Raw genomic sequence first — 23,032 nt, 5'->3', positions numbered from 1 at the left:
CCTCCCCCCTCTCTCTGGCTCCCTCCCTCCCCCTCTCTCTGGCTCCCTCCCTCCCCCTCTCTCTGGCTCCCTCCCTCCCCCTCTCTCTGGCTCCCTCCCTCCCCCTCTCTCTGGCTCCCTCCCTCCCCCCTCTCTCTGGCTCCCTCCCTCCCCCTCTCTCTGGCTCCCTCCCTCCCCCCTCTCTCTGGCTCCCTCCCTCCCCCTCTCTCTGCTCCCTCCCTCCCCCTCTCTCTGGCTCCCTCCCTCCCCCTCTCTCTGGCTCCCTCCCTCCCCCTCTCTCTGGCTCCCTCCCTCCCCCTCGCTCTGGCTCCCTCCCTCCCCCTCGCTCTGGCTCCCTCCCTCCCCCTCGCTCTGGCTCTCCCTCCCTCCCCCTCGCTCTGGCTCCCTCCCTCCCCCTCGCTCTGGCTCCCTCCCTCCCCCTCGCTCTGGCTCCCTCCCTCCCCCTCGCTCTGGCTCCCTCCCTCCCCCTCGCTCTGGCTCCCTCCCTCCCCCTCGCTCTGGCTCCCTCCCTCCCCCTCGCTCTGGCTCCCTCCCTCCCCCTCGCTCTGGCTCCCTCCCTCCCCCTCGCTCTGGCTCCCTCCCTCCCCCCTCGCTCTGGCTCCCTCCCTCCCCCTCGCTCTGGCTCCCTCCCTCCCCCTCGCTCTGGCTCCCTCCCTCCCCCTCGCTCTGGCTCCCTCCCTCCCCCTCGCTCTGGCTCCCTCCCTCCCCCTCGCTCTGGCTCCCTCCCTCCCCCTCGCTCTGGCTCCCTCCCTCCCCCTCGCTCTGGCTCCCTCCCTCCCCCTCGCTCTGGCTCCCTCCCTCCCCCTCGCTCTGGCTCCCTCCCTCCCCCTCGCTCTGGCTCCCTCCCTCCCCCTCGCTCTGGCTCCCTCCCTCCCCCCGCCTGGCCCTCCCTCCCCCTCGCTCTGGCTCCCTCCCTCCCCCTCGCTCTGGCTCCCTCTCTCCCCCTCGCTCTGGCTCCCTCCCTCCCCCTCGCTCTGGCTCCCTCCCTCCCCCTCGCTCTGGCTCCCTCCCTCCCCCTCGCTCTGGCTCCCTCCCCCCCCCTCGCTCTGGCTCCCTCCCTCCCCCTCGCTCTGGCTCCCTCCCTCCCCCTCGCTCTGGCTCCCTCCCTCCCCCTCGCTCTCTCTGGCTCCCTCCCTCCCCCTCGCTCTCTCTGGCTCCCTCCCTCCCCCTCGCTCTCTCTGGCTCCCTCCCTCCCCCTCGCTCTCTCTGGCTCCCTCCCTCCCCCTCGCTCTCTCTGGCTCCCTCCCTCCCCCTCGCTCTCTCTGGCTCCCTCCCTCCCCCTCGCTCTCTCTGGCTCCCTCCCTCCCCCTCGCTCTCTCTGGCTCCCTCCCTCCCCCTCGCTCTCTCTGGCTCCCTCCCTCCCCCTCGCTCTCTCTGGCTCCCTCCGGCTCGCTCGCTCTCTCTCTCTGGCTGGTTAGCTCGCTCGCTCCCTCTCTCTGGCTCGCTCGCTCGCTCCCTCTCTCTGGCTCGCTCGCTCCCTCTCTCTGGCTTGCTCGCTCCCTCTCTCTCGCTCCCTCTCTCTGTGTGTCTCTCTCGCTCTCTCTCTCTGTCTCTCTCTCTAGCTCTCTCTGTGTCTCTCGCTCGCTCTCTGTGTCTCGCTCGCTCGCTCTCTCTGGCTCGCTCGCTCGCTCTCTCTGGCTCGCTCGCTCTCTCTGGCTCGCTCGCTCGCTCTCTCTGGCTCGCTCGCTCGCTCTCTCTGGCTCGCTCGCTCGCTCTCTCTGGCTCGCTCGCTCGCTCTCTCTGGCTCGCTCGCTCGCTCTCTCTGTCTCGCTCGCTCGCTCTCTCTGTCTCGCTCGCTCGCTCTCTCTGTCTCGCTCGCTCGCTCTCTCTGTCTCGCTCGCTCGCTCTCTCTGTCTCGCTCGCTCGCTCTCTCTGTCTCGCTCGCTCGCTCTCTCTGTCTCGCTCGCTCGCTCTCTCTGTGTGTCTCTCTCTCGCTCTCTCTGTGTGTCTCTCTCTCGCTCTCTCTGTGTGTCTCTCTCTCGCTCTCTCTGTGTGTCTCTCTCTCTCTCTCTCGCTCTCTGTGTGTGTGTCTCGCTCTCTAGCTCTCTCTTGTCACTCTAAGCTTCTGTAGTTGGCATCATGTTTGCTGTTCCCATGCAGATTATCGTCTCTTTGCTGACTGGTGACTTATTTAGGTTAGTTACAATCCCCCCTTTTGAATGAACCGGTCAGTTCCTGGTTTTACGATTCTCTCTCTCTCTGTGTGCCTTTCTCCATTTCTTCTCCAGCAGGAATGAAAGACAGATGGGCTGGGAGGGGCGACTTGTTTAAGGAGCGAACGGCAGCGGAGAGTAATTGGGCCAGGTGGCCTTCACCCCCTGTGCTGAATATTTGGCCTTTGTAAAATAATAACAGCTTGCATTTCGATAGCACGGTTAACCTGGTTAACCAGCTCCCTCCCTGCTTCACGGACACGTGTCTGTCGAGCAAGGCGTGACACTGGAGCCCCCCCCCCCCCCCCCGAGGGGCCACGCGGTAGAGTCTCGAGCGAGGGGCTTGCGGGAGGGGGGGGTTCTGCACCTCCTGTTGCCCTGGGGCTCCTCGGGAGGCCAGGTCGAGAGCAGTGCAACGAGATCTGAGGGAGTTGTCGGCCTGGAGGAGTGGGGGGGGGGGGGGGGCAAACGAGGCCCTGGAGGGATTTGAAGACCCAGCATTCTGAACAGAAGGGGGGCCTGTGTTACCCGGAGCCTGTGTGTCGGTGTTGAGTGAACAAGACTTGGTGTGAGTTAGTTTGACAGCAGAGGAAATAGAAACAGGGGGAGGCCATTCAGCCCTTCGAGCCTGGTCCCCCATTCATTATGATTTAAAAAAAAACAAATTTAGAGTACCCAATTCATTTTTTCCAACGAAGGGGCAATTTATCCTGGCCAATCCCTGCACATCTTTGGGTTGTGGGGGTGAATCCCACCCAGACACGGGGAGAATGTGCAAACTCCACACGGACAGTGACCCAGAGCCGGGATTCGAACCTGGGACCTCGACGCCGTGAGGCAGCAGTGCTAACCACTGTGCTGCCTCCGCCATTCATGATGATGATGGCCGCTCATATTCAATACCCTGCTCCCTCCTCCCTTCCCACCCCATTTCCCTTTCTCCCATCAGCCCCCCCCCCCCCACTCTGTCTGACCTCGACCATCGTATCACAATGAGGGCCCTCAACGCCAACGTTACGGACTCAAATGTTTGAGCGTTGTCCTCCATTTCGAGTGATCCTCGGCATCTGCCGCCATTTAAATTAAAATTGTTTGAAGCCCCCCCCCCCCCTGTTCAGGAGAGTAGTCCCTGTTTATGGTACCCATTCTTTCTCGTGCCGATCCATCGCAAAGCTGTTCCATTGATGCAAGTTAGTGTGCATGCACCCCTCCCCGGGCATGTGCAAGTGCTCATGGTTTTTACCCGGGCTCAGATAGTTCTGCATCAGTCGCTCGGGCCTATGGGCAGCACAGGAGCACAGTGGGTTAGCACTGCTGCTTCACGTCTCCAGGGTCCCGGGTTCGATTCCCGGCTGGGGGGTCACTGCACGTCCTCCCCCGTGTCTGCGTGGGTTTCCTCCGGGTGCTCCGGTTTCCTCCCACAGTCCAAAGATGTGCGGGTTAGGGTGGATTGGCCGTGATAAATTAGAACATAGAACGATACAGCGCAGTACAGGCCCTTCGGCCCACGATGTTGCACCGACATGGAAAAAAAAACTAAAGGCCATCTAACCTACACTATGCCCTTATCATCCATATGCTTATCCAATAAACTTTTAAATGCCCTCAATGTTGGCGAGTTCACTACTGTTGCAGGTAGGGCATTCCACGGCCTCACCACTCTTTGGGTAAAAAGCCCACCTCTGACCTCTGTCCTATATCTATTACCCCTCAATTTAAGGCTATGTCCCCTCGTGCTAGCCACCTCCATCCGCGGGAGAAGGCTCTCGCTGTCCACCCTATCTAACCCTCTGATCATCTTGTATGCCTCTATTAAGTCACCTCTTAACCTTCTTCTCTCTAACGAAAACAACCTCAAGTCCATCAGCCTTTCCTCGTAAGATTTTCCCTCCATACCAGGCAACATCCTGGTAAATCTCCTCTGCACCCGTTCCAAAGCTTTCCAATTGCCCCTTAAGTGTCCAAAAAAGATTTTACGGGGATCGGGTGGAGGTGTGGGCTGAAGTAGGGTGCTCTTTCCAAGGGCCAGTGCACACTCGATGGGCTGAATGGCTTCCCTTTGCACTGCAGGGAGTCATGATGAAATCGTAGAATTTACAGTGCAGAAGGAGGCCATTCAGCCCATCGTGTCCCAGGGACTGGGATAGCTTGATCTTGGTTTCGGACAATCATAGAATTTACAGTGCAGAAGGAGGCCATTCGGCCCATTGAGTTTACACCGACTCTTGGAAAGAGCACCCTACCCAAGGTCAACATGTCCACCCTATCCCCATAACCCAATAACCCCACCCAACACTAAGGGCAATTTTGGACACTAAGGGCAATTTATCATGGCCAATCCACCCTAACCCGCACATCTTTGGACTGTGGGAGGAAACCGGAGCACCCGGAGGAAACCCACGCACACACGGGGAGGACGTGCAGACTCCGCACAGACAGTGACCCGAGCCGGGAATCGAACCTGGGATCCTAGAGCTGTGAAGCCATTGTGCTACCCACAATGCTACCGTGCTGCCCTTAAATGCTCGGCACAACATAGAGGGCCGAAGGGCCTGTTCTGTGCTGTCCTGTCCGTGCTGGCTCTCTGAGAGCGCACCCTACCGAGGCCCCTCCCCCGCAAGACCACCCATTTTGAACATCTTTGGACACGGGGGGGCAATTTACCATGGCCCGTCCACCTAACCTGGATGTTTGGTCCTCGAGCCTCCTTTCCATTCCAATGCTTCCGTCGAGGATGGAGTGGCTTCGAGTTATAAAAAGCAGGGGGACGCCGTGTTGATTTGAACGCGTGATAGGTTTTCGGCTCTTTCGCTAATCCGGCCCAAAGTTGGCCCCTCCCTCGTGATGGAATCGGGAAATGTTTCACATCTACGTCTTGGGCGAAGTTTCAAATGCTTTCGCTGCAGCTTTCGGCATTTTAAACCCGGTTGCCCCTCGAGTGCTCCCGTGGAGTGGCTTCAGATCACCGGGGGGGGGGGGGGGGGGGGGGGGCCTCGATCCATCTCCCGGCTGCTGTTTCGCTGCTCATTGAGGTCCCTCCGAGAGTGTGTTCGTTACGGGATCTCCTGCGTCGGCACGCTTTCAACCTGCCCCTTGGTGGCAAGGGAGCTGGTTGCTGACGTGTGCGCTCTGCAAATCGAGCGCTCGACAGCCGAAGGTGAGACGTCGGAGCAGAATTTAGGCCACTCGGCCCATCGAGTCCGCTCTGCCAGTCGATCACGGCTGATCATGGGCAGCACGGTAGCATTGTGGATAGCACAATCGCTTCACAGCTCCAGGGTTTTTACATAGATTACATAGAATTTACAGTGCAGAAGGAGGCCATTCGGCCCATCGAGTCTGCACCGGCTCTTGGAAAGAGCATCCTACCCAAGGTCAACACCTCCACCCTATCCCCATTACCCAGTAACCCCACCCAACACTAAGGGCAATTTTGGACACTAAGGGCAATTTATCACGGCCAATCCACCCGAACCCGCACATCTTTGGACTGTGGGAGGAAACCGGAGCACCCGGAGGAAACCCACGCACACACGGGGAGGATGTGCAGACTCCACCCAGATAGTGACCCAAGCCGGAATCGAACCTGGGACCCTGGAGCTGTGAAGCGATTGTGCTATCCACCATGCTACCGTGCTGCCCCCAGGGTCCCAGGTTCGATTCCCAGCTGGGTCACTGTCTGTGTGGAGTCTGCACATCCTCCCCGTGTGTGTGTGGGTTTCCTCCGGGTGCTCCGGTTTCCTCCCACAGTCCAAAGATGTGCAGGTTAGGGTGGATTGGCCATGATAAATTGCCCTTAGTGTCCAAAATTGCTCTTAGTGTTGGGTGGGGTTACTGGGTTATGGGGATAGGGTGGAGGTGTTGACCTTGGGTAGGGTGCTCTTTACAAGAGCCGGTGCAGACTCGATGGGCCGAATGGCCTCTTTCTGCACTGTAAATTCTATGAAAATCTGTTTCTAAAATGGCAGATGGAGTTTAACCCTGATAAGTGTAAGGTGATTCATTTTGGTCGGACAAATGTGAATGCGGATTACAGGGTCAACGGCAGGGTTCTGAGGAATGTGGAGGAACAGAGAGATCTTGGGGTTCATGTCCACAGATCTCTGAAGGTTGCCACTCAAGTGGATAGAGCCGTGATGAAGGCCTATAGTGTGTTAGCGTTTATTCACAGGGGGCTTGAGTTTAAGAGCCGCGGGGTTATGCTGCAACTGTACATGACCCTGGTGAGACCACGTTTGGAGTATTGTGTGCGATTCTGGTCACCTCACTATAGGAAGGACGTGGAAGCATTGGAAAGGGTGCAAAGGAGATTTACCAGGATGCTGCCTGGATTGGAGGGTAGGTCTTATGAGGAAAGGTTGAGGGAGCTAGGGCTTTTCTCTTTGGAGCGGAGGAGGATGAAAGGTGACTTAATAGAGGTTTACAAGATGATGAGGGGGATAGATAGAGTGGACGTTCAGAGACTATTTCCTCGGGTGGATGTAGCTGTTACAAGGGGGCATAACTATAAGGTTCGGGGTGGGAGATATAGGAGGGATTCCAGAGGTAGGTTCTTTACTCAGAGTGGTTAGGGCAGGGGTGGGCAAACTACGGGCCGCATGCGGCCCGCCAAAGGTATTTCTGCGGCCCACCAAGGTTAATGGGGGGGGGGGCTGTTGGGTTACTTACTGGTATAGGGTGGATACGTTGACTTGAGTAGGGTGATCATTGCTCGGCACAACGTCGAGGGCCGAAGGGCCTGTTCTGTGCTGTACTGTTCTATGTTCTATATGAGGTGCCCAGAATCATAACCGGGTGAAGTAATTATTTTACTTAATATACTATGCGGCCCTTTATGAATTGTGAATTTCTGAATGTGGCCCTTGCACGGAAAAGTTTGCCCACCCCTGGGTTAGGGTGTGGAATGGACTGCCTGCTGTGATAGTGGGAGTCGGACACTTTAGGAACTTTCAAGCGGTTATTGGATAGGCACATGGAGCACACCAGAATGACAGGGAGTGGGAGAGCCTGATCTTGGACAAAGCTCGGCACAACATCGAGGGCCGAAGGGCCTGTTCTATGTCTGTGTCCTCCCCATAACCCCTGATCCCTCATTCATCAAGAACCCATCTATCTCTGTCTTAAAGACACTTAGTGAATTGGCCCCCACAGCCTTCTGCGGCAGGGGCCCAGCAGTCGAACGCCGCTGCCTTCCGCACGGTTCGAAAACAAACCCCCCCCCCCCCCCCCCCCCCCACACCCAAAACATCACTTCCATGGGGCTGCAGAGCTCCGCCCAGTGCAGACGTCTCCAGTGATGAGGCAGTGCAGTCCCCGGGCTCCCTGGACGGCAGGGAGCAGCGTTTGAGTTGGTGGTGGGGAGGGGGAGCGATCGGATTTGGAGAGGGGGGGTGGGGGGGTAGGGTGTGTGAAGGAAACGCTTCCGTTCGCCAGAGGTGTCTCGGCAGGATGGGGGATGGGGGGGGGGGGGGGGGGGGGGGTTAATTCAAGTGTTCCGTCTGGGCTGCTGCCGTCCGTGACGGAAGGGGAGATGGTCTGAATCTACCCAGGAGCTGTTTTTGAGTCGAGGAAGAGAGAGGGTGTGTGTGTGCGTGTGTGAGAGGAGGATAACTGTACCGATGTAAACACTTCCTGTCCCTCGGGTAAGTCGGCTTGCAGCTTCGCTTTCAAACCCCCCCCCCCCTTGCCATGGACCATGTTCAGCGGGAGCAACCCCCCCCCCATCCTCTCCCTTCGAAACGCCTGTCCAAGACCTGGGTCGAATTTGCCAGCAGGGAGTGGCTGCTTGTAAAACTTTCTCGGAAAGTAGGAAGTGTGTCGAGCAGCCTGGGGAGGTGCCACCCCCCCTCCCCCGGGTCTCCAGAGTTGTTGTTCTCGCTGCTGGCTGGGCCTTCTCTCGGCCTGCCGCTCAGCGGGTCGCTCGCCCGGCAGGGGGCGGCTGTGCAAAAGACCCTCCCTCCAGAGCCGGGAGAGCCGAGTCCAGGCCCACAAACCCCCGCAGCTGTTCTCTGGGGGCGGGGGAAGGAGAGCCATCTCTGGGATGTTGATGCCGAACCACAGCCCTGTTTATCCCTCTTCCCACCCCCACCCCGTTTTGAAAAACAATGCAACTGGGAAGAGTTGGTGTGAATTGTGCCGCGTACGAGCATTAGGCCATTCGGCCCCTCTAGCCCGCTCCGCTACTCGGGCAGATCATTACCGATCAGATTGTGTCCTGCAGGCCACTTTCCCACCTTCGACTCCCTGGTTTAGTCAAGAATCTACCGACTTCCGCCTTGGCGATGCCCCGTTGGCCCTGAACGCACATGCAAATCAGGAGGAGGCCATTCAGCCCCTCGCGCCTGCTGCGCCATCCAATAAGAGCGTGGCCGAGTGCAGCAGTTGGACACGGGTGGTGGGCGCGTGCGCCCCCCCCCCCCCCCCCCCAGTGAGTGGGGGCAGGCCGAAGCTGTGCGGGCGGAGTTTGTAGGCGCGCGCTTGTAACCTGCATCTCCGCAAACGAAGGTTTGAACGATTGGGCTCCAGTTCTGCCTTTGCCACGTGGCTTTCCGGGGAGGGGGGGGGAATAATCGGGAGATTCCTGTAGGGAGGTGAGCTGCTGTCTTTTGTACAGGAGCGGCGGTGGCTCTGAAGCGTTTTGCAGAGTCCTGAGGTGGCGAGAGGGCGTCCCGCCCTGTGCCTGAATGGGTAATTAATCTACCTTTTTTTTTTCCCCCTCCCCTCACAGATTTCTGATTGGCCGACTCGAGGTGGGCTGGCCGACTCGAGGTGGGCTTAGGGGCGTTTTGCATTGACCGGGGACGATGAGTGAACTGGAACAGTTACGCCAAGAGGCCGAGCAACTACGGAGCCAAATAAGGGTAAGTGGCAGAGCTGGGGGAGGCTCGAGCATTCGAACGGCGGGCCTGGCCGATCGGAGCCTGCACTAGGCCCAAGATTTATTGCCCATCACTAATCATAATCGCGTGATCTTTATCAGTGTCACAAGTAGGCTGGCATTAACGCCGCAATGAAGTGGCTGTGACAAGCCCCTAGTCGCCACATTCCGGCACCTGTTCGGGTACACGGCGGGAGAATTCAGAATGTCCAATTCACCCAGCAAGCGCGTCGTTCGGGACTTGTGGGAGGAAACCGGAGCGCCCGGAGGAAACCCACGCAGACACTGGGAGAACGTGCAGACTCCGCACAGACAGTGACCCAAGCCGGGAATCGAACCCGGGACCCTCATCCCCATCCACCAGGCAAGCTCCCTGTCCCGGCTGACTTGGCTACAACGCGCGTGATTGAAGTTCACGGCATTGGCTGAAGATGTGAAGAACCATCAGATAAAGGCTGAGGTTTGACTTGCGCCTGTGGATTTGAAGGATCTCCCCCCCCCTGCTCTTCCTGGGCATGTAGCACAGTGGTTAGCACAGTTGCTTTACAGCTCCAGGGTCCCAGGTTCGATTCCCGGCTTGGGTCACTGTCCGTGCGGGAGTCTGCGCGTTCTCTCCCCGTGTCTGCGTGGGTTTCCTCCGGGGGCTCCGGTTTCCTCCCACATTCCAAAGACATGCAGGTTAGGGTGGACTGGCCGTGCTAAATGGGCACGTGAGGGCTGGTTTAGCTCACTCAGCTAAATCGCTGGCTTTTAAAGCAGACCAAGCAGGCCAGCAGCACGGTTCGATTCCCGTACCAGCCTCCCCGAACAGGCGCCGGAATGTGGCGACTTGGGGGCTTTTCACAGTAACTTCATTGAAGCCTACTCATGACAATAAGCGATTTTCATTTTTTCATTTCATTTTCAAATTGTCCCATAGCGTCCAAGAAGGTTAGTGAGTGGGGTTACGGGGATAGGCTGGAGGTGTGGGCCTTGAGCAGTGTGCTTCTTCCAAGGGCCGGCACAAAAACGATGGGCCAAATGGCCTTCAGCATTGGAAATTCTATGATTCCCGAAGCCCTCAACCCGGTTGGGGGGGTGGGGGGGAGAGAGATTGGGTTTGTGGGAGTTTCCAGCCTACAGATTGCCTGCCATGTGCTGGACTGGTGACTGTGGATCGTTGTCTGTTTAAACCTTCAGGGCCTTCGCAATCTCTTGCAATCCCCCTCCTCTCTCGACTAAGGGGACGAGTTGGCACCGAGGCGGGGGAGTGAAATACTAATGAGGGAGTGTATGCGCCCCGCCGGGGCCACCCGCTGTTCAAGGCAGGGACTCCGAGCAAACTGCAGGATGAACGGCTCGCTCTCCTCTCGCTCTCGCTCAGTGTCGGGCATCGTGATTTGGAAGCTGCGATGCTCAGACCCCAATATTCCCAGGCACTGGAATTGGAGCCTGAAATCGGGATTGCGGGATGCTTCTTTTCATCGTCACCATAATTTGCTTTGTAGAATCGGACATCCTGTGGCCAGGCCCACGCCCACGCCGCTGGTTCTGATGTTTCGGCCTCCCAAACAATGGCGGGGTTTTATTTTGCGCTCAGTCCCTCACTGTGCGCAAGGTAGGAATATCGTACCCTAACAAATGGCAGGCTGCGGAGCTCTGGGATTGACAGCACCCTGGGGACCGCAGTGGGTTCGAAAGCTGCTGTTTCGGTGTTGGATTGAGGCCAGAGTGACGATGAGCTGAAATAGCCCAGGGTGAAATGAATTGGGTTGGGCTTCCAGCTCTGTGTGTGTCTGTGTGTGTCTGTGTGTGTGTGTGTGTGTCTGTGTGTGTGTCTGTGTGTGTGTGTCTGTGTGTGTGTGTCTGTGTGTGTGTCTGTGTGTGTGTGTCTGTGTGTGTGTGTCTGTGTGTGTGTGTCTGTGTGTGTGTGTCTGTGTGTGTGTGTCTGTGTGTGTGTGTCTGTGTGTGTGTGTCTGTGTGTGTGTGTCTGTGTGTGTGTCTGTGTGTGTGTCTGTGTGTGTGTCTGTGTGTGTGTGTCTGTGTGTGTGTCTGTGTGTGTGTGTCTGTGTGTGTGTGTCTGTGTGTGTGTGTCTGTGTGTGTGTCTGTGTGTGTGTGTCTGTGTGTGTGTGTCTGTGTGTGTGTGTCTGTGTGTGTGTGTCTGTGTGTGTGTGTCTGTGTGTGTGTGTCTGTGTGTGTGTGTCTGTGTGTGTGTGTCTGTGTGTGTGTGTCTGTGTGTGTGTGTCTGTGTGGTGTGTGTCTGTGTGTGTGTGTCTGTGTGTGTGTGTGTGTCTGTGTGTGTGTGTCTGTGTGTGTGTGTCTGTGTGTGTGTGTCTGTGTGTGTGTGTCTGTGTGTGTGTGTCTGTGTGTGTGTGTCTGTGTGTGTGTGTCTGTGTGTGTGTCTGTGTGTGTGTGTCTGTGTGTGTGTGTCTGTGTGTGTGTGTCTGTGTGTGTGTGTCTGTGTGTGTGTCTGTGTGTGTGTCTGTGTGTGTGTCTGTGTGTGTGTCTGTGTGTGTGTCTGTGTGTGTCTGTGTGTGTCTGTCTGTGTCTGTCTGTGTGTGTGTGTCCCTGTGTGTGTGTGTCCCTGTGTGTGTGTGTCCCTGTGTGTGTGTGTCCCTGTGTGTGTGTGTCCCTGTGTGTGTGTGTCCCTGTGTGTGTGTGTCCCTGTGTGTGTGTGTCCCTGTGTGTGTGTGTCCCTGTGTGTGTGTGTCCCTGTGTGTGTGTGTCCCTGTGTGTGTGTGTCCCTGTGTGTGTGTGTCCCTGTGTGTGTGTGTCCCTGTGTGTGTGTGTCCCTGTGTGTGTGTGTCCCTGTGTGTGTGTGTCCCTGTGTGTGTGTGTCCCTGTGTGTGTGTGTCCCTGTGTGTGTGTGTCCCTGTGTGTGTGTGTCCCTGTGTCCCTGTGTCCCTGTGTCCCTGTGTCCGTGTGTCCCTGTGTGTGTGTGTCCCTGTGTGTGTGTGTCCCTGTGTGTGTGTGTCCCTGTGTGTGTGTGTCCCTGTGTGTGTGTGTCCCTGTGTGTGTGTGTCCCTGTGTGTGTGTGTCCCTGTGTGTGTGTGTCCCTGTGTGTGTGTGTCCCTGTGTGTGTGTCCCTGTGTGTGTGTGTCCCTGTGTGTGTGTGTCCCTGTGTGTGTGTGTCCCTGTGTGTGTGTGTCCGTGTGTGTGTGTGTGTCCCTGTGTGTGTGTGTGTGTGTGTCCCTGTGTGTGTGTGTGTGTCCCTGTGTGTGTGTGTGTGTGTGTCCCTGTGTGTGTGTGTGTGTGTGTCCCTGTGTGTGTGTGTGTGTGTGTGTCCCTGTGTGTGTGTGTCCCTGTGTGTGTGTGTCCCTGTGTGTGTGTGTGTCCGTGTGTGTGTCCCTGTGTGTGTGTGTGTCCCTGTGTGTGTGTGTGTGTGTCCCTGTGTGTGTGTGTGTGTGTCCCTGTGTGTGTGTGTGTGTGTCCCTGTGTGTGTGTGTGTGTGTCCCTGTGTGTGTGTGTGTGTGTCCCTGTGTGTGTGTGTGTGTGTCCCTGTGTGTGTGTGTGTGTGTGTCCCTGTGTGTGTGTCCCTGTGTGTGTGTGTGTGTCCCTGTGTGTGTGTCCCTGTGTGTGTGTCCCTGTGTGTGTGTCCCTGTGTGTGTGTCCCTGTGTGTGTGTCCCTGTGTGTGTGTGTGTCCCTGTGTGTGTGTGTGTCCCTGTGTGTGTGTGTGTCCCTGTGTGTGTGTGTGTGTCCCTGTGTGTGTGTGTGTGTCCCTGTGTGTGTGTGTGTGTCCCTGTGTGTGTGTGTGTGTCCCTGTGTGTGTGTGTGTGTCCCTGTGTGTGTGTGTGTCCCTGTGTGTGTGTGTGTGTGTCCCTGTGTGTGTCCCTGTGTGTGTGTGTGTCCCTGTGTGTGTGTGTGTCCCTGTGTGTGTGTGTGTCCCTGTGTGTGTGTGTGTCCCTGTGTGTGTGTGTGTGTCCCTGTGTGTGTGTGTCCGTGTGTGTGTGTGTCCGTGTGTGTGTGTGTGTGTCCCTGTGTGTGTGTGTGTGTCCCTGTGTGTGTGTGTGTGTCCCTGTGTGTGTGTGTGTCCCTGTGTGTGTGTGTGTGTCCCTGTGTGTGTGTGTGTCCCTGTGTGTGTGTGTGTGTGTCCCTGTGTGTGTCCCTGTGTGTGTGTGTGTCCCTGTGTGTGTGTGTGTCCCTGTGTGTGTGTGTGTCCCTGTGTGTGTGTGTGTCCCTGTGTGTGTGTGTGTCCCTGTGTGTGTGTGTCCCTGTGTGTGTGTGTGTGTCCCTGTGTGTCCCTGTGTGTCCCTGTGTGTCCCTGTGTGTCCCTGTGTGTCCCTGTGTGTCCCTGTGTGTCCCTGTGTGTCCCCGTGTGTCCCCGTGTGTGTCCGTGTGTGTCCCTGTGTGTGTCCCTGTGTGTGTCCCTGTGTGCGTCCCTGTGTGCGTGCGCCCCTGTGTGCGTGCGCCCCTGTGTGCGCCTGCGCCCCTGTGTGCGCCTGCGCCCCTGTGTGCGCCTGCGCCCCTGTGTGCGCCTGCGCCCCTGTGTGCGCCTGCGCCCCTGCGCGCGTGTGTCTGCCTCGCAAAGACACTTCTTAGCTTTCCAAAAGCCTGATACCGAGGCACATTGGAGGAGGCACGCAGCATCAGTAGCAATCCGGAGGCCCCACCCGTAACAACATCCTGGAGAGATAACGGCTTCAGATCCCAAACCGGGATCAGCTGGTGGAGGTTAACTTGCGTTAATAAAATGGGGAGTTCTGCATCTCGTCTCAGTGGTGGCAGCCGTGCCGGTCACCATCTGATTTGCCTTCAGCGAGTTCCAAACGCCCACTGCCCTCGTGTGTGTGTGTGTGTGTGTGTGTGTGTGTGTGTGTGTGTGTGTGTGTGTGTGTGTGTGTGTGTGTGTGTGTGTGTGTGTGTGTGTGTGTGTGTGTGTGAAGGTTTCCAAATTTCATTCTGTCTCCCAGAGTTTTCGACCCTGCTCCATAGAACCATGGGTTGCAGCACCCAAGGGAGGCCATGCGGCCCGTCTTGCCCATGCCAGCCCGAGGACACTCCAGTAGCCCTGTACACTCCAACCAATTTCTCTCTCCCCCCCCCCCCCCCCCACCCCCCTTGTAATTTGACCCTCTGGTCCGGCCACCTTCGTGGGATGTCTACACTGCAACCCGATAGATCCTCCAGACTGTCCCACACAGGGTTAACTCCTCGCCGTGTCCCAGCCAAGCTCCTGTCCTTCCCTTGGGAGGATTCGCCATCGCTCAGCGGAACTCCGTTTCAGTTTTTAAGTCCTTCAGGTGCAACTTCACATTGGCGCACGTCTCTGTTGGCGATTTGATGTGACGTGGGGGGGAGCATGCTACGTTTTTGTTTTCAAAGGTGGCGTCGATGGATATCCGGTGTCGTTTGTTTAATCTGCGACTCTTTCCGTTGCAGGACGCGAGGAAAGCATGTGGGGACTCCACGCTGACTCAGGTGAGTGCGTCCAGAGGATTGAAGCTGCTCGCCGACCTGCTGGGGGCTTCCGTCCCGACCTCCCTCGTACGCTCACGCAGCAAGAGGTGGCGGAAACCATAGAAACCACCCCGCCCGGGGAAGTGGGGGGTCTGATGGCGGCGCCACTGAGAGGGAACCACAGATTTGTCCCGGGGAACACTGGCGGGGGATTCCAGAGCTGGCACAGGGCGGGCATCAGGCAACTGAGGGACATGTTCATAGAGGGGAGGTTTGCGAGCCTGGGAGAGCTGGAGGAGAAATTTGAGCTCCCCCCGGGGAACACGTTTAGATACCTGCAGGTGAAGGCATTTGCCAGACGACAGGTGGAAGGATTTCCCTTGCTTCCCGATAGAGGGGTGAGTGATAGGGTGCTGTCAGGGGTCTGGGTCGGAGAAGGGAAGGTCTCGGACATCTACAAAATAATGCAGGAGGTGGAGGAGGTATCGATAGAGGAGCTGAAAGACAAGTGGCAAGCGGAGCTGGGAGAGCAGATAGAAGATGGGACATGGGCGGATGCCTTAGAGAGGGTCAATTCGTCGTCGTCGTGCGCAAGGTTGGGCCTCATCCAATTTAAGGTGCTGCACAGAGCCCATATGACGGGGACTAGGATGAGTCGGTTCTTCGGGGGTGAGGACAGGTGTGTTAGGTGTTCGGGAAGCCCTGCGAACCATGTACATATGTTCTGGATGTGCCCGGCACTGGAAGAGTTCTGGGGGGGGGGTGGCGGGGACGGTATCGAGAGTGGTGGGAACCAGGGTCAAACCAGGGTGGGGGCTAGCGATTTTTGGGGTTGGGGTGGAGCCAGGAGTACAGGAGGCAGGGGAGGCCGGAATATTGGCCTTTGCGTCCTTGGTAGCTCGGAGAAGGATCTTGATTCAGTGGAGAGACACAAGGCCACCAAGTGTTAACACCTGGTTAAACGACATGGCAAGCTTCATCCAATTGGAAAGAATCAAATTCGCCCCGAGAGGGTCGGTACAGGGGTTCTTCCGGCGGTGGCAGCCCTTCCTTGACTTTCTGGATCAGAGATAGGAACTGGAGGCCGAAACAGCAGCAACCCGGGGAGAAAGGGGGGGGGGGGGGGGGGAAGGGAGGGGGGGGGATAGCAACGAAGGGAGCACGTCAGTGGGGGGTCGCGGGCAATGACTGCCCGAGGCCATCGGCAGAAAGGGAAAAACGGTTTGGTTGCTAGACTGGTAGCGCGAGGGGGAGGGGGGGGGGAGGGGGGGGGGGAGAGGGGGGGGGGTGCGCGCGGGGGAGGGCGTGGGGAGGATTTTCCAGGGGGGATTTGTTGTGTTATAATTTAAAATGTAGTAGGGGTAAATGTTTGTATCGAAAAATTTCAATAAAAATTATTTAAAAAAAAAAAAGAAACCACCCCGCCCCAACACGGGGCAGAAGGAGGCCATCCGGCCAATCCCCCCCCCCCCCCCCCCCCCCCCCACCCCCCCCCCTCCCTTTCCACGTAACCCCACCTCGCCTTTTGGAACACTCGAGGGGCAATTTAGCACGGCCAGTCCACCTAACGTGCTCACCTTTGGGCGTCTGGAAACATTTCCAAATGTCCAGTGCTACCGGGCAGCACGGTGGCACAGTGGTTAGCACAGTTGCTTCACAGCTCCAGGGTCCCAGGTTCGATTCCCGGCTTGGGTCACTGTGCGGAGTCTGCACGTCCTCCCCGTGTCTGCGTGGGTTTCCTCCGGGAGCTCCGGTTTCCTCCCACACTCCAAAAGATGTGCAGGTTAGGTGGATTGGCCATGCTAAATTGCCCTTCAAGTCCAAAATTTCCCTTAGTGTTGGGTGGGGTTACGGGGATAGGGTGGGGGTGTGGGCTTGGGTAGGGTGCTCTTTCCAAGAGCCGGTGCAGACTCGATGGGCTGAATGGCCTCCTTCTGCACTGTAAATTCTATGATTTAAAGAGGTTGGGGGGGGGGGAAATAGGGGCAAGGATAGGCCACTCGGCCCCTTCTTCGTTCACTTACTATCATAGCCCATCCTCTACTCGCCCCCCCCCCAACCTTCCGTATTGTCCCCATATCCCTTAATTCCCGTGATCTCCAACAATCCGTCAGCTTATGTCTGCAATGTACTCTACAGCTGAGCCCTCTGCCGTGGAGAATCGCCAAGCTTCAGAACGCACGGTGTTTCTGTGATTTACAAACCCCTTCCTACATGTCAGCGAGGGAGATTGCTTCTCCAAACCTGCACCCTTAAACTCTTTGTTCATTGGCTTCTGCTGCAGGGGCCTGCAGCTATTTACCGTCTGAATAAACGGCTTGGAGGCAGGGATAGAAAGCTCTAACAGAATTTGCAGGCGGCACTAAAATAGGTGGGACAGTGAGTTGCGACGAGGGAAATAAGAACCTTTCAGATGGATCTCGGTCGGTCAGGAGAGTGGGCCAAAATGTGGCAGGGGCAGTTTAACATGGATAAGTGCGAGGTCGGGCATTGTGAGTCGGAAAAATGGGAAGGCAACTTGTTATCTCAATAGGGAGAGGCTTCGGGGTGCTCCGATAAAGAGGGATCTGGGTGTCCTGGTCCATGGGTCACAGAAAACTAGCGTGCAGGTGCAGCAGATAACAAGGAAAGCAGGGCAGCACGGTGGTTAGCATAAATGCTTCACAGCTCCAGGGTCCCAGGTTCGATTCCCGGCTGGGTCACTGTCTGTGTGGAGTCTGCACGTCCTCCCCGTGTCTGCGTGGGTTTCCTCCGGGTGCTCCGGTTTCCTCCCACAGTCCAAAGATGTGCGGGTTAGGTGGATTGGCCATGCTAAATTGCCCGTAGTGTCCTAATAAAAGTAGGGTTAAGGGGGAGGTTGTTGGGTTACAGGTATAGGGTGGATACGTGGGTTTGAGTAGGGTGATCATGGCTCGGCACAACATCGAGGGCCGAAGGGCCTGTTCTGTGCTGTACTGTTCTATGTTCTATGTTCCAAATGGAACGTTGTCATTTCTAGCTAAAGGAACCGAGGATAAAGAGTATAACAGTGAAGCAGTTGACGCTCCTTCATTCAATGTTTTTAAGATAAAGATAGTTTTTTGAAGAATTAAGGGTTATGGTGTTCAGGCCGGAAAGTGGAGCTGAGTCCACAAAAGATCAGCCATGTAACGGCAGCGGCCGAGGAGGAGGAGGAGCCTGAGCAACACGGGGGACGGCGACCTCTCCGTGTAAGTTTGCCGGGGCAGGAGGTTGTACGCTCGGGACGGTAACGTTTAACAGTTCAAGCTGCAAAGGAAAATGCCGAGTTAGTGAACAAACTCCTCCTGACTTCAGTCACCAACAAGTAAACATATCATCACCGACTTGGTAACGTGACACTCCATAGACTCCCTGCGTGCAGAAAGAGGCCATTTGGTCCATCGAGTCTGCACTGACCCTCTGAAGGAGCACTCCATTCCCTATCTACGTAACCCCACACATTGATCATTGCCAATCCACCATTGGGTGTGGTCTGGAACCAAAAAAAAAAAGATCAGCCATGATCTCATTGAATGGCGGAGCAGGCTCGAGGGGCCGACTCCTGCTCCTAGTTCTTATAAAGGTAAGGAAGTGCTGTTGCAACTCTACAAGACATTAGTGAGACCGCACCTGGAGTATTGTGCACAGTTTGGGTCGCCTTGTTTGAGGAAAGGTGTAGCGGTATTGGAGGCAGTTCAGAGGAGGTTCACTAGATTCGTCGTATGAGGGGTGATTGAATAGTTTAGGCCTATACTCGCTGGAGTTTAGAAGAATGAGGGGAAATCTAATTGAGGTGTACAAGATGCTAAAAGGTACGGATAAAGTAGACGTGAAGCGGATGCTTCCACTTATGGGGCATTCTGGAACCAGAGGCCATAGTTTCAGGATGAGAGGGAGCAAATTTAAACCGAGTCGAGGAGAAACTACTTCTCCCAGAGGGTTGTGAATCTGGAGTGCGGTGGATGCTGGGACAGTGAGTAAACGTGAGTCGGAGTTGGGCAGCATGGCGGCGCAGTGGTTAGCACTGCAGCCTCACGGCGCCGAGGTCCCAGGTTCAAATCCCGGCCCTGGGTCACTGTCCGTGTAGCGTTTGCACATTCTCCCCGTGTCTGCGTGGGTTTCGCCCCCACGGCCCAAAGATGTGCAGAGTAGGTGGATTGGCCACGCTAAATTGCCCCTTAATTGGCAAAAATGAATTGGTTAGATCATAGAATTTACAGTGCAGAAGGAGGCCATTCAGCCCATCGAGTCTGCACCGGCTCTTGGAAAGAGCACCCTACCCAAGGTCAACACGTCCACCCTATCCCCATAACCCAGTAACCCCCACCCAACACTAAGGGCAATTTTGGATACTAAGGGCAATTTAGCCTGGCCAATCCACCCTAACCTGCACATCTTTGTGACTGTGGGAGGAAACCGGAGCACCCGGAGGAAACCCACGCAGACACGGGGAGGACGTGCAGACTCCGCACAGACAGTGACCCAAGCCGGGAATCGAACCTGGGACCCTGGAGCTGTGAAGCGATTGTGCTATCCACAATGCTACCGTGCTGCCCCTTTAAGTTTTAAAAAAAAACTATTTAAGGAAGAGTTAGACCGATTTTTAATTGGTAAAGGGTTGAAGGATTATGGAGAACGGGCAGGACGGTGGAGTTAAGGCCAGGCTGGGATCAGCCATGATTAAATGGCGGAACAGACTCGATGGGCCTAATTCTGTTCCTATATCTTACGAGCTTATGAACTTCAACCACTTTATTTCCATTCTTTTTTTAAAAAATAATTTTTATTGAGAAATTTTGATTTTATACAACATTGACGCACCTTAGTAAAATACCGAAAATAACAATAATATTAACAATCATATACATTCGCCCCCCCCATGAACAACCCAGCATTTTATTTCCATTCTTGACCATCTTCTTTCAAATGTTTAAATATTGCAAAGACTGAAGTCGTTGTTTAGGTTCCCCATCCCAAACTCCCTCCCCTAAGCTGCTGACCTCCTCCCTCCCTCCCTGGCAAAGCCACTCTTGGTGCCACGACTTGCCCTCCTGTGTCCGCGCCGATCGTCCCGCAGCCTGGCCCTTTCCACCTCCTATCACCGCCCCCGACCCTGTCTCGGATCCTCCGCTACATGAACGCTCGCCCGTGCCTCTGTAGCCGTTGGTCTGGACTATTCTGACCCTCGCATTCCTTCCCCCAAAACTCTGCTGCCAACTCTGGGTAGGCCCAGCTCTCTTTCCCCCCACCCCCCCCCCCCCCCCGTGCTCGACGACCCACATTGGCTACCGCTCAATTCTTTAAAACTCCTCCAGCTCTCTGGAATTCCTTCTGTGGACTCCCGCCAGGCTGCGTCCGCGACGCGTGCGGGCGCGCGCCGTCCGGTTATCGAGAGTGGCGGTCTTTCCCGCGGCTGTCGGCAGCGGCCGCTGACGTTTGTGCTCTACTGTTCCAGATCACAGCCGCCCTCGATCCAGTCGGAAGGATCCAGATGCGTACGAGGCGCACGCTAAGGGGCCACCTGGCCAAAATCTACGCCATGCACTGGGGGACCGACTCGAGGTACGTACGACGGACGAACCTGCGTTTGTGCGGCGCGTGACATTTTTTTTTTTAAAAAAGAAACTTCCGGGGTGCCCCCTCGGACGAAGGTTTGACACCGAGACTTGGAGGCAGAAGAGCAGAGGAAGAGGCGAGAGTGGGATGGGAGAGGGTCGCGGAGGGAACTCCAGAGCTTGGGGGGGCCCCGGGGCGGCAGAAGGCGATTGCGATTTTGGAGGGAGGTTGGCCTGCGCGCACGCGAGGGCGGAATTGGAGGAGTGCAGAGATCTCTGAGGATTGTAGGGCTGGGTTAGAGAGCGGGTGGGAGGGTGGTGGGGGAGAGAGGGGCCAAGCAGGGATTGGAAACCAGGGTGAGGATTGTTGCTCGAGTCCAATGCAACGTCCTCTGTGGGTCCTGAGAGATTCTGTACGTCTGCTTCATCCGGGTGCTTCAGAGGCTCCCTCCCGAAGAAAACACAACCCCCCCCCCCCCATCTCTCCCGCAGCTGAATTTTAGGACATCACTGAATAAGCAGCAGGAAGGACTTGTGGCGGAATGTCCCTCCCATTCCCCCATCGGTTCCTTTCCCGCTGTCTGCACCCTCCCCCCTCCAGGGGGCGCGTGTGGCAGGGGGACCGGTGCAAAGAGCCGGCAAATCCCGCCCAGAAAAGCCCCCTTGGATCGACGCCCCGCCCGGAACGTCACCCCTCCACCGCCCGCCCGTTTCAGCCACGCAACTGGCTCCCGATTGCCCGGGCCGTTGCTGTCTGGACCGATCACATTCCCGGGAGGGTTGTGCTGCGTGGATTCTGGGCCGCGCAGCCGTCGAGGCTGACGTCCGGTGTCGGTACGCGGCCGAGTCTCTCGTCTGCTTGCTTTGGGGGGGGGGGGGGGATAAACGGGAAGGGTCTCATAGAACATACAGTGCAGAGGGAGGCCATTCGGCCCATCGAGTCTGCACCGACCCACTTAAACCCTCCCTTCCACCCTATCCCCGTAGCCCAATAACCCCCCCCCCCCCTCGCCTTTTTTGGACACTTAAGGGGCAATTTATCACGGCCAGTCCGCCCTAACCCGCACGTCTTTGGACTGTGGGAGGAAACCGGGGCACCCGGAGGAAACCCACGCAGACACGGGGGCAGAACGTGCGGACTCCGCACAGACCCGGCGGGGAATCGACCCTGGCGCTCTGAAGCCACTTGTGCTGCCTCTTACTGCTGACCAGCTTCTAAGTATCCTGGGCAGGCACACAGCCCCCTCATAAACACTCCCCCCTTCAGAAAAAAACAAATTAACTTGCAAGTTATCTCCTTGCTGCTTATGGGATCTTGCTGTGCACGCATTGGCTGCTGTATTGGCCCATGCTCCATTGCAGCGACAGCACCGAAAGGGGCCATTTGATCCTTCAGTCCCCAGCTGCTGTTGCAGCTCCTTCTGGCCGAAGTGCCTGTTCCTGTGCTGTCCTTTTCCTTTGAGGGGTGGCCCCTTTAAGACGGGAGAGGAGGAGAAATATTTTCTCCCCGAGGGCGGAGACTCTCTGGAACTCTCTTCCTCAGCGGAATCTGGGAATGTTTTTAAGGCCGAGCTGGGTAGATTCTCGATTGACGAGGGGGAGGTGAAAGGTCATCGGGGGGTCGGCGAGAACGTTCAGGGGTCACTCGGCTGAGCCGACTCGAGGGGCTGGATTAGCTCACTGGGCTGAATCGCTGGCTTTGAAAGCGGACCCGGGCAGGCCAGCAGCGCGGGTTCAATTCCCCCTACCGGCCTCCCCGAACAGGCGGCGGAATGTGGCGACTAGGGACTCTTCACAGTAGAAGCCGACTCGTGACAATAAGCCATTTAAATTTTCATGGCCTACTCCTGCGCCTCGTTTGTACCTCCTGCGGAGGCTGCTTTATAAATGCAGGTTTTTGTTGACCATGTTACTGTTTGATGGGAGTTTGGGGGGGAGGGGGGGGGAGGAGGAGAGATGGGGGGTGTCTGTCGGGGAAATGGTTGTGTGTGTGTCCCCCCCCCTTGATTAATTTAACTCGTGTTCCTCCGACAGGCTGTTAGTCAGTGCGTCGCAGGATGGAAAGCTAATTATCTGGGACAGCTACACCACAAATAAGGTAGGTGGTCCCGCAGAAACCTTCCTCGCTGGTTTGGGTCAAGATGTCTGTCCTGTTCCCCGCCGCGGAGCGACATCTCGCCGCTCCTTTTAAAATCTGCCGGGCGTGATGTCCGACCCTGCCTGTCCTTCTGGCCGGCTGGGGTGACGGGTTTAGTGAGGATGCGCGCGTGTGCCCTGCTGACCCTCGGGTGGGGTGGGGGGGGGGGAGAGGAATTGAGAGACAGTTGTTGCCCTGGGCTAGCCTTATCCCACAATGGGACCTTTATTTGGCCGTGCTCTGCTCGGTCCTGCTGGCCACAATGGCGATATTTACTTGATTTGTTTTTTTGGCGATCTTGTGCTACGGGGGGTGGTTTTTATTTACGTGTATCTCGCGCAGAAAGCCGCGTGCTAAATGCCGACTTTTTTTTTTTCTTTCTCCCGGGTACGTTTTTCTCTCCGCCGTTTCTGCGGCCTGCGTGAGAAGGAGCACTATCCGCCGGACGTCTGTCTCTCCTCTCCGGCCGTTTCTTTGCGGCCTGCGTGAGAAGGAGCACTATCGCCGGTGTGTCTCGCTATCGCCGGACGTCTCTCTCTCTCCGGCCGTTTCTGCGGCCTGCGTGAGAAGGAGCACTATCGACGGACGTCTCTCGCTATCGCCGGACGTCTCTCGTATCGCCGGACATCTCTCGCTATCCGCCGGACGTCTCTCTCTCTCTCCGGCCGTTCTGCGGCCCTTGCGTGAGAAGGAGCACTATCGCGCGGACGTCTCTCGCTATCGCCGGACGTCTCTCGCTATCGCCGACGTCTCTCGCTATCGCCGGACGTCTCTCGCTATCGCCGGACGTGTCTCGCTATCGCCGGACGTTCTCGCTATCGCCGGACGTGTCTCTCTATCGCCGGACGTGTCTCGCTATCGCCGGACGTCTCTCGCTATCCCGCCGACGTCTCCGCTATCGCCGGACGTCTCTCGCTATCGCCGGACGTCTC

The 23,032-nt window shown here is 56.9% G+C and overlaps 1 protein-coding gene across 1 annotated transcript in view; it reads left to right on the top strand.

Annotated features, from left to right (window-relative positions):
* LOC119958300 (guanine nucleotide-binding protein G(I)/G(S)/G(T) subunit beta-2-like) overlaps positions 1–22,154 on the top strand; it is a 45,774-nt gene extending 23,620 nt beyond the window's left edge. Inside the window, exons 2-5 of the mRNA XM_038786736.1 lie at positions 8,881–9,013; positions 14,391–14,429; positions 19,864–19,970; positions 21,998–22,154. Of these exons, the coding sequence (XP_038642664.1) occupies positions 8,957–9,013; positions 14,391–14,429; positions 19,864–19,970; positions 21,998–22,154 (360 nt within the window). The 5' untranslated portion in view covers positions 8,881–8,956. The remainder of the gene's footprint in view (positions 1–8,880; positions 9,014–14,390; positions 14,430–19,863; positions 19,971–21,997) is intronic.
* Positions 22,155–23,032: the final 878 nt, after the last annotated feature.

The sequence above is a fragment of the Scyliorhinus canicula genome, chromosome 29, assembly GCF_902713615.1.
Source record: "Scyliorhinus canicula chromosome 29, sScyCan1.1, whole genome shotgun sequence".
Lineage (NCBI taxonomy): Eukaryota > Metazoa > Chordata > Chondrichthyes > Carcharhiniformes > Scyliorhinidae > Scyliorhinus > Scyliorhinus canicula.
This window is presented reverse-complemented; position numbering and strand designations above follow the sequence as displayed.